The sequence below is a fragment of the Clupea harengus genome, chromosome 23 (genome assembly GCF_900700415.2).
Source record: "Clupea harengus chromosome 23, Ch_v2.0.2, whole genome shotgun sequence".
Classification (NCBI taxonomy): Eukaryota; Metazoa; Chordata; class Actinopteri; order Clupeiformes; family Clupeidae; genus Clupea; species Clupea harengus.
In genome coordinates, this window is record NC_045174.1 from 9,312,812 (window position 1) to 9,327,316 (window position 14,505).

The following is a 14,505-nucleotide window of genomic DNA, read 5'->3' on the forward strand; positions in this document are numbered from 1 at the left end:
TAGAAGACCTCAGCAATAAAAACATGAGTAAAAGGAATGTAGTAAAATGTTTTTTTATTTAAATCAAATCTAAACATACCCTTACAAAAAACTCCATATTCCCCACAGGCAATAACTGACTCCTAAGGGTTAACGTGATGCGAGCTGGTTAGGAATTTTGTCTGACTTTGTCTGTGGAACATCACCTTGTCACATGACATTAAGTCAGCACTGTGCAGCCCCGGGTTAAGTCGTACGCACTCATATGTTTTCTGCGGGGTGGCATATTCATGAAGAAAAGAGTAAGCAAAACAGACAAAAACGTTTATTCATTAGAAAAAAAGAGCATCATTATGCTTGCTTGATATGCTTTTATTGCAGAAAGGAGATATAAAACAACAGAAGGTTTGGATTGAGGTATTAATGTACAGTATTCATATATCTGTAAGACATAGGCCTACACAAACATATTTACAAGTTGCTGCTTTTTGAGCAGATGTTGAGACCGAATCTGTCAATCTTGCAGGATGTACTCATGCTGTTGTAATAAGCGGGCGACTGTCTTATCTTAGTTTGACACACAACAAATAAGATTTATACACAAAATGTGAATCCAACTGAAGAATATGACAAATGAGCACCACCTCATTCATGCACCAGTTCCAAGAAAAATGACCTTTTAGCCAAAAGACATCTACCGAATGTAGGCCTATAACTTTTATTATATCTTGGGTTCTCTTCTTCTCATTGATCTTCTTGGGTTCTCTTCTTCTCATTGATCTTCTCTTCGTCTACTTGGATCTTAGCTTTCTTCATCCTTTAGAGCAGCTTGGTGAGCATTGTTTGAGTCATGATTGGTATGGTTGACTTCCTCCTCGACATCTGGTTCCTCTACATTCGGTGAGTCCCTGCTTTTCTTTCTCCCTGTGCAACAGTAAGACGCTGTAGCCAGGAACACACCTGCAGTTAGCAGTTCAGATCCGGCCATGTAAAAAATCAGTTCATAGTTTTTGAAAGCGTCCACCAAGCGTCCTGTGAATGAGTAAGAAAATGGTTAAATCTCAGAATAAAGCGTAGCTACATGTATTTCCGAAAACAATTTCTCAAACAATTATTGCAAAGACAAAGACAAATCAATCAAGATAGGAGTCTATCTTCATTGAAATCGAAATCTAGTAAAGGACCAGATTTAAACTTTACGTAGAGCCAGAAGGCAGGAAAGATCAGGGCTAACTAACCATGCACCTAGTGCTATGACTGCAAGACTACTACTCACCAGCAGAGGGGGGTCCAATAAGTACACCTACAGCCTCAAAGAGCAGCACCAGCCCGAGAGCACTGGAGAAACCACCAGTTCCAACTATTCCCATGAGAACCTCAAACTGCAGGGCTCCCACCATGCCGTAGGAGAGTCCAAAGAACACACAAAAGATCACCAGCCCCATGTAGCTGGTGTTCCTGGCTGAGCAGACATCTGTGAGACCATTGAAGATCAGGGCAATACTGAAGAAGTAGGGAATCTTTGGTCGTACCCAACTCAGGCCCGCCACCACACCACAAGTGGGTCGTGCAAAGATGTCGACAAAGCCGATGATGGAGAGCAGGAAGGCGGCATCCCGATCAGGCACACCCTGGTCCTTGGCATAGTTCACCAGGAGAATGGTGGGCACAAACAGGCCTAGGACAACAATGAACTTGGCAATGATATAAATCACCAGGTTTCTGTCACGGAGCACGCTGAAGTCCAACAGCTTCTTCTTTGGTGGTTTCTGACTCTTCTTCACGCCATTGTTCTCTTTGCCAGTCTTTGACGGCAACATCTCTTTCAGCTCCTGAGCATTGGCCTCCACCCCGGCTGGCACCTTCTTGAGCTTCCCAAGCAAGGGCCTCATGATAGCCCCACAGGTGCAGCAGTTGAGCAGCAACCCACCCATGATGAGGAAGCCCCCTCTCCAGCCGTACTTCTCCACAAGCACCTGGCCCAGCGGGGACAAGACCGAGAGAAACACAGGGCTCCCTGCTGCCGCAAGTCCATTGGCTAGTGGGCGGCGCTTGTCAAAATAGGTGCCAATCATGATGAGGGAGGGTTGGAAATTGAGGGCTAAGCCGATACCTAGGGAGAGATTGACATATCAGAATTTGCCATTTCTTAAAATGTTATGCTGATTGTTTGATTGTTTCAACATTCAGAATATCTGATTTAAAGCAGCAATAAGGAGTTCTGTTCCAAAACGAGCACGCTAACTACCTAAAAGGCATGCAAAAACCTTGCAAACACCACCAACAGCCCAGTTGACACTGATAGAAGCTAACTGGTGTCTTTTGGCAGTATAGCTGGCAATGTCATGCTGTGAAAGCTTTTCTTCCATTTTTGCAAGGTGTTCCAGCCAGGAAACACAGAACTACAGTGCATCCTGGATGGCTAGTGGGAAAGACAGGTGTTTATCTATCTTTCACATGACCATATGCTATCAAAATGAATTTGAAGACTGTACCAAAACTATTTGCCTATAAAACAATACATTAAAAAGTGTCAAATTGTTGCATAGTGTTACTTTAAAAACTATTTATGCTTTATAGTATCTGAGAGTTACATAAGTTGGTTCTTGAATCAGAATTTTTTTTTTTACTAGTTCTAAAATAGCAAACCATTAAAGTATGTGGCAAAAATGGAAAATAACATATGAGTGGAAACTCAACAAGAAAGACAGGCCATGTCAAGAGGAGAGAGACAAAAGTATTTGATTTGATAAGAGAGGCATCAACACCTGTCAGTACACCAGCAGTCATATAGAGCTGTATGATGTTAGTCGTGAAGGAAGCACTGATCATTCCTGCTGATGCCAACAGCCCTCCCAGCAGCATCACTGGACGACATCCGAATTTGTTCACCATGATACTGCACACTGGACCTGACAACAGAGATGATTACAAATATGTTGTTTTATAACTACTAACTTGAGATTTGTCTTGGCTGCAATGTCCAATATCGATGTCTTCTGTCACATAGGGAATGCCACAAAAGCCATAATCAAAGTATTCAGTTTCTTAAAATTGAGGATGCCATCTAACCTGAACCGTAGAGCATGGCCAACATGATGGAAGAGATCCATGCTGTGTCACTGTACCCACAACCAAAGTCTCGCATCAGCTCTTTGAAGTAAACACTAACAGCTTTGGGGAAAGCATAGGAGAAGCCCGTGACGACAAAACATCCTATCAACACAACCCAGCCCCAGCCACCATCTGGGGGTCTTGGGGCTTCTCTCTCTGCTGTGCTGGATCCCATCTCTTCTCACACACAAGTCACCTGTAACAGAGGATTTTATGTGTTAATTACTAGGAATGGATAAACCAATGAACTCCATGTTCTAAATACTATTTGCAAAGATTTTATTCTTTGGGTGGATGTGAACAGTATGTGCCTAATTATACCTTTGGTTATGCAAGACTTCAAGCTCAACCGAAGAGCTGGTGCGGAAATGTGATACTGACACAGATTTCAGTTTATTACAATAATTTATGCCAACTTTTGTACTTACACCCTTTCTTACTCATAATCTGCCTATGACCGGGACTAATCTTTGTCCGGCAGCACAATTGGCTCAGAGAGAGGTCTCTCAGATAACTATTTATTCAGTTGACTTCGCTATGTATGTTTGTTCTTTCAATTAATATGAGTGTCATGGATGTGGACATGTGTAAGCTTTTTGTTGTGTACTGATCTATTTAACACAAATCTGAACAGGCATTACCATAAGTAAAAAATCTCTCTCTTTGTAGCCGGAATTCCCACTAATCCTCCTTTAGAATTATACAGCCCAGAGGTAATCTGCGTCAAACACACTTTTTCTCCTTAACTCACATGTACCCTCATACACACAAACGAGTATGAGATGAGACCCAATGCACTCTATATAGGAGGAAACATTATTTTGCTGCAACATAGCTTAATGCAGACAAAGTAACAGGAAAAGTATATGAAATGTGTTTAATATATGAACCTGACGCCACAATTAATCACATAGATATTTCTCCATTGACCCCTCTCTGTCACAGTCTAACAGTCCCCATCCAATTCTATGATAACAGTCCCTGAATAACAAATGTTTGTTTTGTTCACAAAGTTGCCTGCTGCATCAGTCATTTTTAGAGTTTTTTTTAGAAGCTAGATCCAGTTGAAGATGAATAAAACAGACAAATTGTAACTTTACCTGTGATTCCAAGATCCACCTGAAGAACTTTCAACATCCACTGTGACACCACAACATTAGACTGTCGTCCAGACAGTTGAAACTAAAGAAAAAATACCAGTTTGATTCATTTTTGATAAAAATGAGTATCGTCATTACATCTGTACAACATAAGTAAGGCGTTCTTGCGCTCTCAGGTTGTCAATGCCAAAGCTATGTGGCTTTCGGATGTTAGAGGACTTTCTTAGATGTTCATTGGAGTCAATGTTCTCTATGTTAATCATCTCTTCATTCCTGTACGGTACCACTCGGTCACTTGCTCATTTTTGTCGCTCTGACTGTGCTGATCTGCCAATTATACTCTTTACCACCCCGCCCCTAAGCTTGACAGCCTCCCACTAATTAGGCAAAATGAGGAATTTGTCTCAAAATGTATGGTAGGCAAAAGTCCAATTCTGACGTGTATAATAATTTTTTCATTAATACAAAATAAATGACAGTATCTTGTTTTGATTAATGGGACCTAATGTGCTTAGTTCATTGTTTTTTTCTATATTAAGGGTGGTACTAGGGGTAGTTTAAAATTCTATTTTGAAATACACCATAATTATGAAGTAGAAAACAAGGTGCTTACTCCTTTGTCAAAGGATTCAACTGCTTTACCAAACTTGTGACCATGAACTTTTTCAAATGTGTATGTTGAATTCTTAATTGATATTTGCTGTAAAAGTGATATGTGATGATGCCCTCTGTGTCTCATATCTACAGTTTTATTTCTGCAACAGAACTTCCTCATTCATTCAATCTGCATGTTTAATTGGCCGAAACAAATTAAACTTTGGTATCCACACACAGGTTTGATACTGCTGCAACCCTGAATGTTGTTTTTATTACAAATAAATGTTTTTAGTCATTTCTTCTTTATATATTCTACAAATGTATTATCAGCATGCAGCTGGTCAGAAAAAAAAAACGTGCCAATGATTTAAGGTGCAATAAGCCGCTGTAAGCCACGTCCCCCCCTTTAAACCAACCTTCAGTTCCGTGTATTGCCAAGAGGTGAGAGAAAGGTTTACCACCCCCTTCACCATTTACCCCAGCAAGAGGGGCTAACCGGGTAACATGCCCCACGTACACAGGCCTGCATACAGGATTCATTGTCTTATGCAATCCCCCAGTGAAGTACGTGTCTCCGACCACATGCAGAAATCCATGTAAATCTGTGTGTACATTTTCAAGCACACGAAACCCCTTTGTAAGCTCCTTCTTTAACAGCAAAAATAATGAGCCTGATTGTTTACTGTAACGACGTGGGTCTCTAGGATTACATCCAACACTTCCTGATATACAGCGACCTAATCTGATGCTGAACTCATATGCGTGGCGATAGATGCAATGATCAAGTGAACATCTAATGAATGTAATCACAAAGACTATGCTAATAAAACTACAATCATTTCTGGACAGAAAAAGTCTGCTATTAGTTAACAAGAACACAATTTCATAAAACCACAAAATTGCCACTATTTAGATGACCTTCTGGGCTGACAGAATACAGGGACTAAACAGCCCAATTACCACTTTACACTTCTTGTGTCTCAGTTTCAGCCCTTTTCATGCCCTTCTTTACATATCATGATTCTCTTAATTGTCAATATATGTTTCAGAAACGCAAGAAGACACAAGAACAACAATTGCTTTGAAATACATAATTGTTCCATGCCTGAAAGGGTTTAAGCATTTTAAAAACTCTTATTGCACCTTATACTTAATCACCACTTAAAGTGGTGCAACAGTAATCTGTAATGGCATATTAAATTATGTATTTAGTCTATGGAATGTATGAAAATGAAAAAATAAACTTGTTCAAAATGCATTTTACTGAGTAACATACACTTGTGTAAAACAACAGACCATTAACACAACATTGTGTACAAAATTGTAAGAAAAAGGTATAAAAACAAACATTAAAACGCAATCAATATTCTGCAAAGCATCTCAATCATTTTTTTTAAATTACATTTGTTTACAAAAGTATTACTTAAAGGAAATGTTAAGAGTATTTTACAAGTGTACAAAACAATTTTTGACTACATTAAATACATATTTAACAAACACACCCAATAGCTTCTACTAGTCATTTTGTCCCTCTTATTACTTCTTCCTCCGGGTATGGTTCTTCACTTCCTCAAGCTCCTTATGAATGAGGTGAGTTTCAGCTGTGGTTTCAGACAACTGGGAGAGAGAAAATGATGAAATGATGAAATGATGACACCTCCTTTTTGCCTATAAGAGCACCTAACTCTAACTACTGCTGAAAGCTGCTTTGTGCCTGAACTGCAGGTAGCCTACTTCTGCGAGCTGCTTGCCATTTCCTCAGTCTAAGCTCTTATATGTTTTATCTCCTTTCTGCTTCCCTTAACTGTCTCCCATCTGTAACCTAAGAGACGAAATCCAGAAACATAAAACTTGTTAACATTTCTAGATTCTAAGATCCGCTCAAGAAGAGCCATTCTTAAAAGTAGATTCCCACCATGTCAAGAAGAAGGTCAACTTTGAGTTTCAGCAGATTGTTCTCCTCCTCCAGCTGCTGGTTCCTCTTCTTCAGCCGCTGCAACTCCTTTCCCGAAACATTTCCTCCAGATTCTAGACAAATTACACATAAACGGAATCAACTGCTGCTTTACAACAGATCTCCACTGCCAAAATTATATATAAAATTACAAACAGTTGACCAAATACTGCCACATAGACTGACCCGTGATAGCACTAACCTGTAATCCACTGACCCTCTTCAAATTTCAAACTCTGGCCTCCAATATTCATTACTGGGGCGCCATATTCTAGACCTAGTTCTATCTCTCTCGTAGACCTGTCCAGCTGTATGAAGACATGAACAAAAATACTCGTAGTGAGCTTCATACTGACTATAAGTATGCACCAAGCATATGGTATGTACTTGAGCTACTAACCGTGTGTAGGTTGGACAACGACGCTGATTTGCGAGGGGGTGTCTTCTTAGGGCTAAAGGTGTTCCCAAATAGAGGCATGATGTCTGAACCCAAAGGACGAGTCGCAACACTGTAACAAAGACAAAGGGCTCTGGAGTTACAAGGTAAGCCAAGACAAGGCAAATTTGTAAATTATGGTTATTCTTAAATGAACGTTCACAGAAATAAGTCAGCAACAGTTGGCATCCATGATTAACAAAACTATGTCGGAACTGACCCAAAATCTGCTTAACAACATGTTACCCAGATTTGACTGTCGTGACAGTGAGTATCTAACGCTATGAGTAACGTTAAGCATGTGTAGAATACTACGATTGACTAACTCGCGTTACATTTGAGCAACGTAGACATTCAGTCACAAAATACTTCGACAAAGTCAAAGCTTGTCACAGGTGAATAACATTAGCAATAATGATCAGAATAGCTTCTGGCTACTAGCATACGTTGCTTTCAGTCTTACCTAAAGTTAGCTCGTTGAATCAAAATAAATACCAAATGTGACACTAGGAAACCCTCGTAAGCTCTAATTATTCGTTTTACAGAATTACCCTGAGCCAATCTGTATGCAGATAGCTATGTTCCCCTAAGCATCTATGCTAGCTAACACTTTTTGTGTACATACAGAGACGGAAGTGTGTGGTCACTACCATAGATATGGTCGCTACAACCACAACTTTGCTTAGTTACCGCGCATGTGCACTGATCCCAGCACCTAACAGCGCATGTGCCAAGTATCAACAGCATTATTATGGCAGTGACGCCTTCCACATGTATTCTTTACATGTGTATTCCTAGTAGAAAATATACGGGTAATTTCAATTATTCCAGTGGCCTTATAATGACGGTGCCATCTAAGGGCTTATTTTTTTAAATAATTTAGATACACCGCAGAGGGGATACGTACCCACGACTGTGGATGTTTTTTTTATATATAATTTAGACACACCGCAGACGGGATACGAACCCACAACTGTGGACATTTTAAGTTTCGTGTATATATATATATATATATATATTTATATATAGCCTATAGCGGCTGAAATTAATTAAATAAAAAAATCAAGTTATATCATACAGCACTAACAGATAACATTAGCAAATGAAATGCTGATGAGAATTAGCAAAATTCCAGTCAGATAACAAATAAAGTCAGAGTGTTTGCTACACTGTTTGATTTACCCGCCCCCTTAGGTCCAGCCTCAGCAATGTGACGTCACCCTCTAGCATTTCTGCCGTGAATGGTAAAATGTTTCACAATTCGCCACGGCGATTGCCCGAAATGTTTCAAAATGTTTCATAATGCGCGAACGTGATTGACTGAAGCCGGAAACATTTCGCTGGCCGTGCCTTCGGCAGCTGTGGAGAAAGTTTCCATGCTGATACATTTAAATAGAAATCTTGTCATACGGCTTGTCGCATAGCCCCAGTGGCCTAATGGATAAGGCACTGGCCTCCTAAGCCAGGGATTGTGGGTTCGAGTCCCATCTGGGGTGATCCGTTTTCGTTTTAAGACGAAGATTTCAATTCGGACCAAGAGAATATCACGTAACAATGTTCATAACAAATCGGTCTGTTCTTCTCAAAGCCATAGAGAATTTCAACAGCTAGCAACCAACTAGCCTATCAACAAAACCGTTGTTGGAGAATAATTGGAGATAATGTAGGCTATAGCGCAGCGGAGGGGTCTTGTTTCGTCCTGAAGGGATTTACGAAATATACGCGGATTGCCAGCCAATTGAATCAATGAAGGTTGCAGATCCTCCAATCATCTCACAGCCACAAATCCTACTCATACGCCCTCAGTCTAACTTCTCGACCTGGATATTTACGGATCATGGCCACTATTTGATATTGTTGGGTTATAACAGTCTCTTTAGTTTTCTTAGACGCTATACTTCTGAATAAATAAAACTGACAGCATGTGGGCTTTACGTGGTCAAAACCTGATCATTCAGTTTGTCTTGGCTGCCACCTGTCAAGGAATCCATGGTAAGTCATCTATCGCAGATCTGCCCTGTAGCCTACTCTTTGTGAAATCTGTGACATATTGTATGGACAAATAGATTTACTAGATTGACTGGTATGCCTACGTAACCATGAAAAAGAATAGTATTGTTTGATTTGGTTTGAATACCTTTGACATACGTAGCCATAAAGATGTATTAGGTGGATTACACTGATCTGTACCTGAAGTGCATGTAGCCTGTAGGCTAAGGATGTATATATGTGCAGTGAAAGTAGCTGAAACACTGATTGTCTGACAGTCAGTATGTATCAGGATTCATTGTGTTCCATTGTGCATCTACACACAAGAGACCCAGAGAGCCACAGTGAACTGGAATGCCACCCAGAAGACAGTTTATTTGAGAAAAGGTGTCATGGACAGCATGGGGGATGCCTATGGATACTTCAGTGACAGCTTGTCCATCACTGGTTGGAGTGTGTTAGAAATAAGAGCTGGGCACGGAAAGAGCCGCCTTCCTGATGAGGTCACTTTTTTCTTGGCTGGATACCTGGAAGGTTACCTCACTGCACAGTGAGTATTATTTCAAGACATTTCGCAGCTTTGTTTTAAACACATTGATTTTTTTTACCTGATTTCAGTTGTTTTTTGTACTCAGGCAGATGTTCAATCACTACGTCAACATGTACCCTCAGCTGATAAAGGAAAAGCGAATCCTGACACCCTTGAGAAATTTTATGAGGTAAGATATGTGAGAGGATGAACTCAGAATTACAATTCAGACTAATTCAGACAAATTCCTCATTGCATGGGGGCACCATTATGTCAATCTCTAAAAAAAAAGTGTTTCACAATGTGAAAATGAAAATACATTATGATTTAACCCATCTCTTTCTCTCCAACCAAATATGTATATTATTCTGTCTCATAATATTTTAATATGCAAATTTGAAAACGAATTTCCACTTCAGATGGCAGAGGTCAAAGTTTTTTTTTTGGTTAACTGTGTTGTTATTATCTCAACACCTATTGTCAGAGAGCAGGACGCATGGACTAGAGAACAAGTGAAGCTGAACAAAAACGACCCCTTGTGGCAGCAAGCAGGACTGGTTGCTGCCCAGATGGACGGGCTTCAAGCGGGAGCAGCGGACTGGGCTAAGAGCCAGCAAAGAGAGGTACTACAACTGTATGCACTCATATCTAGCTTATTATCAGTGATCTGGATCATTGCATTATCATGAAAAGTATTTTCTTATTTTAGTTTGAATTTGAGTTTGCATGCATGTGTATGATGTTAACCTACCTAACCTACTTAAAATACTCACCTTCTGTGTGGTTGTAGCCGCTGTCGATATTTGCCATACAGTTCCTCAATGCAATTGGGGACCTCCTGGACTTGATACCAACCCTGAGATCCCGCATATTCAACCTCTCTGACTTACTCAGCAAACCAACCATGGGTCACTGTTCAGTTCTCATCAAGGTTAGAAGCTCGTATGCTCTCTGTATTAAGCTCTTGGTCTCTGAAAAAGGATTGTGAAAACCATGTTTGTTCAAGGTTGTGGTAGTGTTTCACATGGCATCTGAATGAGTGTTTTTCATAGGGGATCATCTAAACATCAACAGTGAAATTGGTTACTGATGAGTGCTTTGGTGTCATATACATACCACACTGCAGTATTGCATGCATTCAAGTGAAAGGTACATTTTTATTTATGTTTTAAATGTGCTTATGTAACCTGCATTGTGTAGATAAACACAGTCCCGCTCCGGACTCGAACTCATAACCTCGGGCATGGGAGGCAGGTTAAAACCCATGGGTGCTAGCATCTGTTGCTAGCACGTCACTTAAGGTGTCAGGGAATGAGGTTTACTCACTGCACAGCACTGTACCCGCTGGCTACCGTTACACTTATATGTACTCTGCATATAAGTATGATATATGTGCTTATATAAAACTTATATGTGTAATACGGCAACCGAATTGCCATAAGTGCAGTGTTTAGAAAGTCTTCCCTGAATTCCTTCTTAAATAGGTGTACCCTCTTACCCTCAGATGTTGCCAGGCTATGAAAACCTCTTATTTGCCCACTCAAGCTGGTACACATACGCTGCTTCCATGCGCATCTACAAGCACTGGGACTTTTGGCTGTCCAGTGCAGCCATAGCTACAGGCAAGATGTCCTTCAGCAGCTACCCTGGTAATTAAGCAGAGATGACTGGATGCTTTGGGTGAGGGTGAAGCTGCAGATGTTGGTGGGCCTTGTAACGATGCACTTTGACAACACAGGCCTTCTGACGTCGCTCGATGACTTTTACCTGCTGGGCAGCGGGCTGCTCATGACCCAGACCACAAACAGCGTCTTCAACTCCTCCCTCTTCTCCTCGGTGACGCCACACAGCTTGCTGGCCTGGCAGAGGGTGCGCTTGGCAAATGCCATGGCATGGACCGGTGAACAATGGGCTAATATTTTCTCAAAGTATAACTCTGGTGAGTGATGGCATGGTATGTTACACTATGGATATTAAAACCTTACTGGTTCGGCATAAGTGTCCCCTGTTGAATGCAAAATGTAGATGAAGTAAAGTTTGAAAAACAAAATGATGACCTTTGACCTTTGTCTCCAAATGCACAGTACTTAAGAGCTGTACTAAGTATAAGAGCAGAATTATGTAATACCATATGGAGATGTGAACAATCTACATTTTATATTTGCATCTTACTGTATGTAAGAACAGCTTTTATAAAGATACGGGCTTCTCTTTGTTTCCATGGACTGAGCTGATTATAGTCTATATAAACTATAGGTTTGAACTACTTAGTGTTTCAGCACACTGTGTCCTCATCCTTTAACTGGGCTTTGCCTTTACCTTAAAGGAACCTACAATAACCAGTACATGGTGGTAGACCTGAACAAAGTGACTTTGGGCAGGAAGATTGAAGAAGGGGCACTGACTGTGGTCGAGCAGATCCCTGGTCTGGTGGTGTCCTCGGATCAGACCCAGGCTCTGCGACAAGGTGATTCAAGGCCTTTTTTTAATTTTGTAAGCTTATACCAACACCTTTGCTTATCATCACAGAAACAGAGAGCCACCATGACAGCCCAGTTCATTTAATGATGATGATGATGATGATATCATGTATAGCTGATTTTATAACATCAAAGTAGATTTTCAGATTTCAGATATTCAAATTTTGATTATTTGGGTGAAGCAGCCTTTTAGTTTCAAAAAAGGAAAGTTATAAAAAAATAGCAAATACTCATTTCTCATGCTGCATTTTCAAGCACACAATTATGTAAAATATACACATGGGTCTGGCAGTGTCAGTGCTATTGTTGTGACATTTCTATGGTTGTTCTTTTGTTGTGCTATTTCTGCACATTTCATTATAAGGATACTGGGCTTCCTACAATGTCCCTTTTCACCCGGAGATCTACAACTTGAGTGGCTATGGATTGATGTGGAGCCAGCTGGGGGAGGACTACTCCTATGACCTCTGTCCAAGGGCCAAGATCTTCCGCAGGGACCAGGGCAGAGTCCTCAGCTGGGCCTCCATGAAACACATCATGCGATACAATAGTATGTGCTGAATGAAATAAATTTAAAATACATCTCGATGTTAAATAATCTAATTGTAAAATTAAATAAATGAAGTAGATCAAGACCATCAATATGTACATATCTGCCCTATTATCTGCAGTGACGTATGTCTGTTTAAGATATGTACATATTGATTGTCTTGATCTACTCAATTTATTTCATTTTACAATTAGATTATTTAACATCGAGATGTATTCCATTGTGCATTAGACTCAATGTCAGCTAATTTCGGCCCTGGTTTGGATTAATTAAATGTCATTAGAATTTGCGTTGTCCTTTCAGACTACAAAAGAGATCCGTATGCCAAGGGGCACCCCTGCAAAACCATCTGCTGTCGCAATGATTTAAGGATTAGGAGACCACGTCCTGCAGGCTGTTATGACACCAAGGTATGGGCAGAGATACAAATCTAAATTCTTCCAAAATGTTAGTTTATTAGGACATACAGGCGTGTATTACACACACACACACACACACTCTGTCTCTCTCTCTCTCACACACAGACACACACACACATACTCTCTGTTAATGTCAATTTCTTAGCCGCTAGCTCTGTCTTTCATTTGTAGCGTCACAGACCATGGCTATCGCACTATATCTGGGTTATAAATCTTGCTAGTTGAAGTCACTAATGATCATATGATACTCATCCTCTTGAACAATAGGAACAATCTCTTCCTTATTATCTGCTTTATTCTCTCTCTCTCTCTCTCTCTGTCTCTCTCTGTCTCTCTCTCTCTCTCTCTTTCTCTCTCACACACACACACACACACACACACACATATATACTTTGAGTTAATGAGGGAACGCCATACGCATTACTAAATCCCCCCCACCACCACCCCTCCCCTTTTGTCTTCACAGGTGACTGACTACCACCAGGCTCAGAACTTTGTGACTGAAGCTGTAAGTGGACCCACCACTCAGGGGGGACTCCCTCCCTTCTCCTGGGCAAGGTTCAACCGCACCTCCCACGTGGGGCTTCCACAGACATATAACTTCACCTTTGTCACCATGCAGCCTATTCTGTTCATGCCCTGAGTTGGTCTCCCAAACAGGTCTCCCACTCCCAATGGTTCATCTAGTGGAACGCAAAGACAATGCACTGAACACTCATGGCTAGTTTGTCATAACTGGACTTCACTTTAATCTAGTCAACTGAAGCGACCCAAAAATGAAGATGCACTGCAGGTAGTCACTGGGCCAATGAAAAAGGATCAATATTTGCCCCTTAAATGATAGTTCTGGTATTAACAAGATAGCACAACAATGTAGTTTTGTTTAAGTTCCTAACTAGGTTATGTCATTATGGCAAGTAGTTTTGCACTGCACACGTTATAAATGACAAAAAGTCAGGTTTTTGTTTTTGCTGAATTTTACATTGTTTTGGGGTAAATCAGGGATTATCCACCATATGCTCTGCAAGATCCACCAGTATGAAGATGCCTGCTGTGCAAATGGATTAGGTTCACTCTGATGTTTTAATAACCTGTTTAGTGCAGATATTTTGTCCCTCTGAGTTCGCAGTGTTTGAGACTAATTCATGTATTGTTTTGGCATTAATTAAAGCCCAGTTCTGTTAATATTGTGTAATATTGTCCTAAAGCTACTATAGGGTACCAAATAATGAGGCGATCACACTGGCAGCCTTAATCTTGCAATAATTGTTTACATGCAACAGTATGACATGCAATATCACAACACGGTATTAAAGAGGTGATTTATTCGATTGATATTATTTTTTGTCCTAATCCCT

The 14,505-nt window shown here is 40.5% G+C and overlaps 3 protein-coding genes and 1 non-coding gene across 6 annotated transcripts; 2 read left to right on the forward strand and 2 right to left on the reverse strand.

Annotated features, from left to right (window-relative positions):
* Nucleotides 1–210: 210 nt before the first annotated feature.
* On the reverse strand, nucleotides 211–4,636 carry slc16a8 (solute carrier family 16 member 8). Its single transcript, XM_012814486.2, has 5 exons — nucleotides 4,194–4,636; nucleotides 3,052–3,289; nucleotides 2,748–2,891; nucleotides 1,256–2,092; nucleotides 211–1,011 (listed from the first exon to the last, which is right to left on the reverse strand). The coding sequence occupies exons 2-5, from the start codon at nucleotides 3,266–3,268 to the stop codon at nucleotides 782–784; spliced, it is 1,428 nt and encodes a 475-aa protein (XP_012669940.1). The 5' UTR covers nucleotides 3,269–3,289; nucleotides 4,194–4,636; the 3' UTR covers nucleotides 211–781.
* Nucleotides 4,637–5,628: 992 nt separating this feature from the next.
* On the reverse strand, nucleotides 5,629–7,868 carry cby1 (chibby homolog 1 (Drosophila)). 3 transcript variants are annotated; one of them, XM_031561348.1, is made up of 5 exons: nucleotides 7,644–7,868; nucleotides 7,145–7,253; nucleotides 6,947–7,052; nucleotides 6,706–6,818; nucleotides 5,629–6,612 (listed from the first exon to the last, which is right to left on the reverse strand). In XM_031561348.1, exons 2-5 carry the CDS (start codon nucleotides 7,220–7,222, stop codon nucleotides 6,571–6,573), a joined length of 339 nt encoding a protein of 112 aa, XP_031417208.1. In that variant the 5' UTR covers nucleotides 7,223–7,253; nucleotides 7,644–7,868; the 3' UTR covers nucleotides 5,629–6,570. The 3 variants fall into 3 exon arrangements, with proteins under 3 accessions (XP_031417208.1, XP_012670026.1, XP_031417206.1); XM_012814572.2 differs by having other exon boundaries at nucleotides 5,629–6,407; nucleotides 7,644–7,855; XM_031561346.2 differs by lacking the exon at nucleotides 7,644–7,868 and adding an exon at nucleotides 7,401–7,561 and having other exon boundaries at nucleotides 5,629–6,407.
* Nucleotides 7,869–8,511: 643 nt separating this feature from the next.
* LOC105888743 (phospholipase B-like 1) lies at nucleotides 8,512–14,476 on the forward strand. The gene is made up of 11 exons (XM_012814484.3): nucleotides 8,512–9,172; nucleotides 9,497–9,719; nucleotides 9,805–9,888; nucleotides 10,183–10,321; nucleotides 10,489–10,629; nucleotides 11,203–11,347; nucleotides 11,437–11,637; nucleotides 12,025–12,165; nucleotides 12,543–12,728; nucleotides 13,032–13,138; nucleotides 13,614–14,476. Exons 1-11 carry the CDS (start codon nucleotides 9,103–9,105, stop codon nucleotides 13,788–13,790), a joined length of 1,614 nt encoding a protein of 537 aa, XP_012669938.1. The 5' UTR covers nucleotides 8,512–9,102; the 3' UTR covers nucleotides 13,791–14,476.
* On the forward strand, nucleotides 8,604–8,676 carry trnar-ccu. Its single transcript has one exon. It is a non-coding gene; the product is annotated as a tRNA-Arg (tRNA).
* Nucleotides 14,477–14,505: the final 29 nt, after the last annotated feature.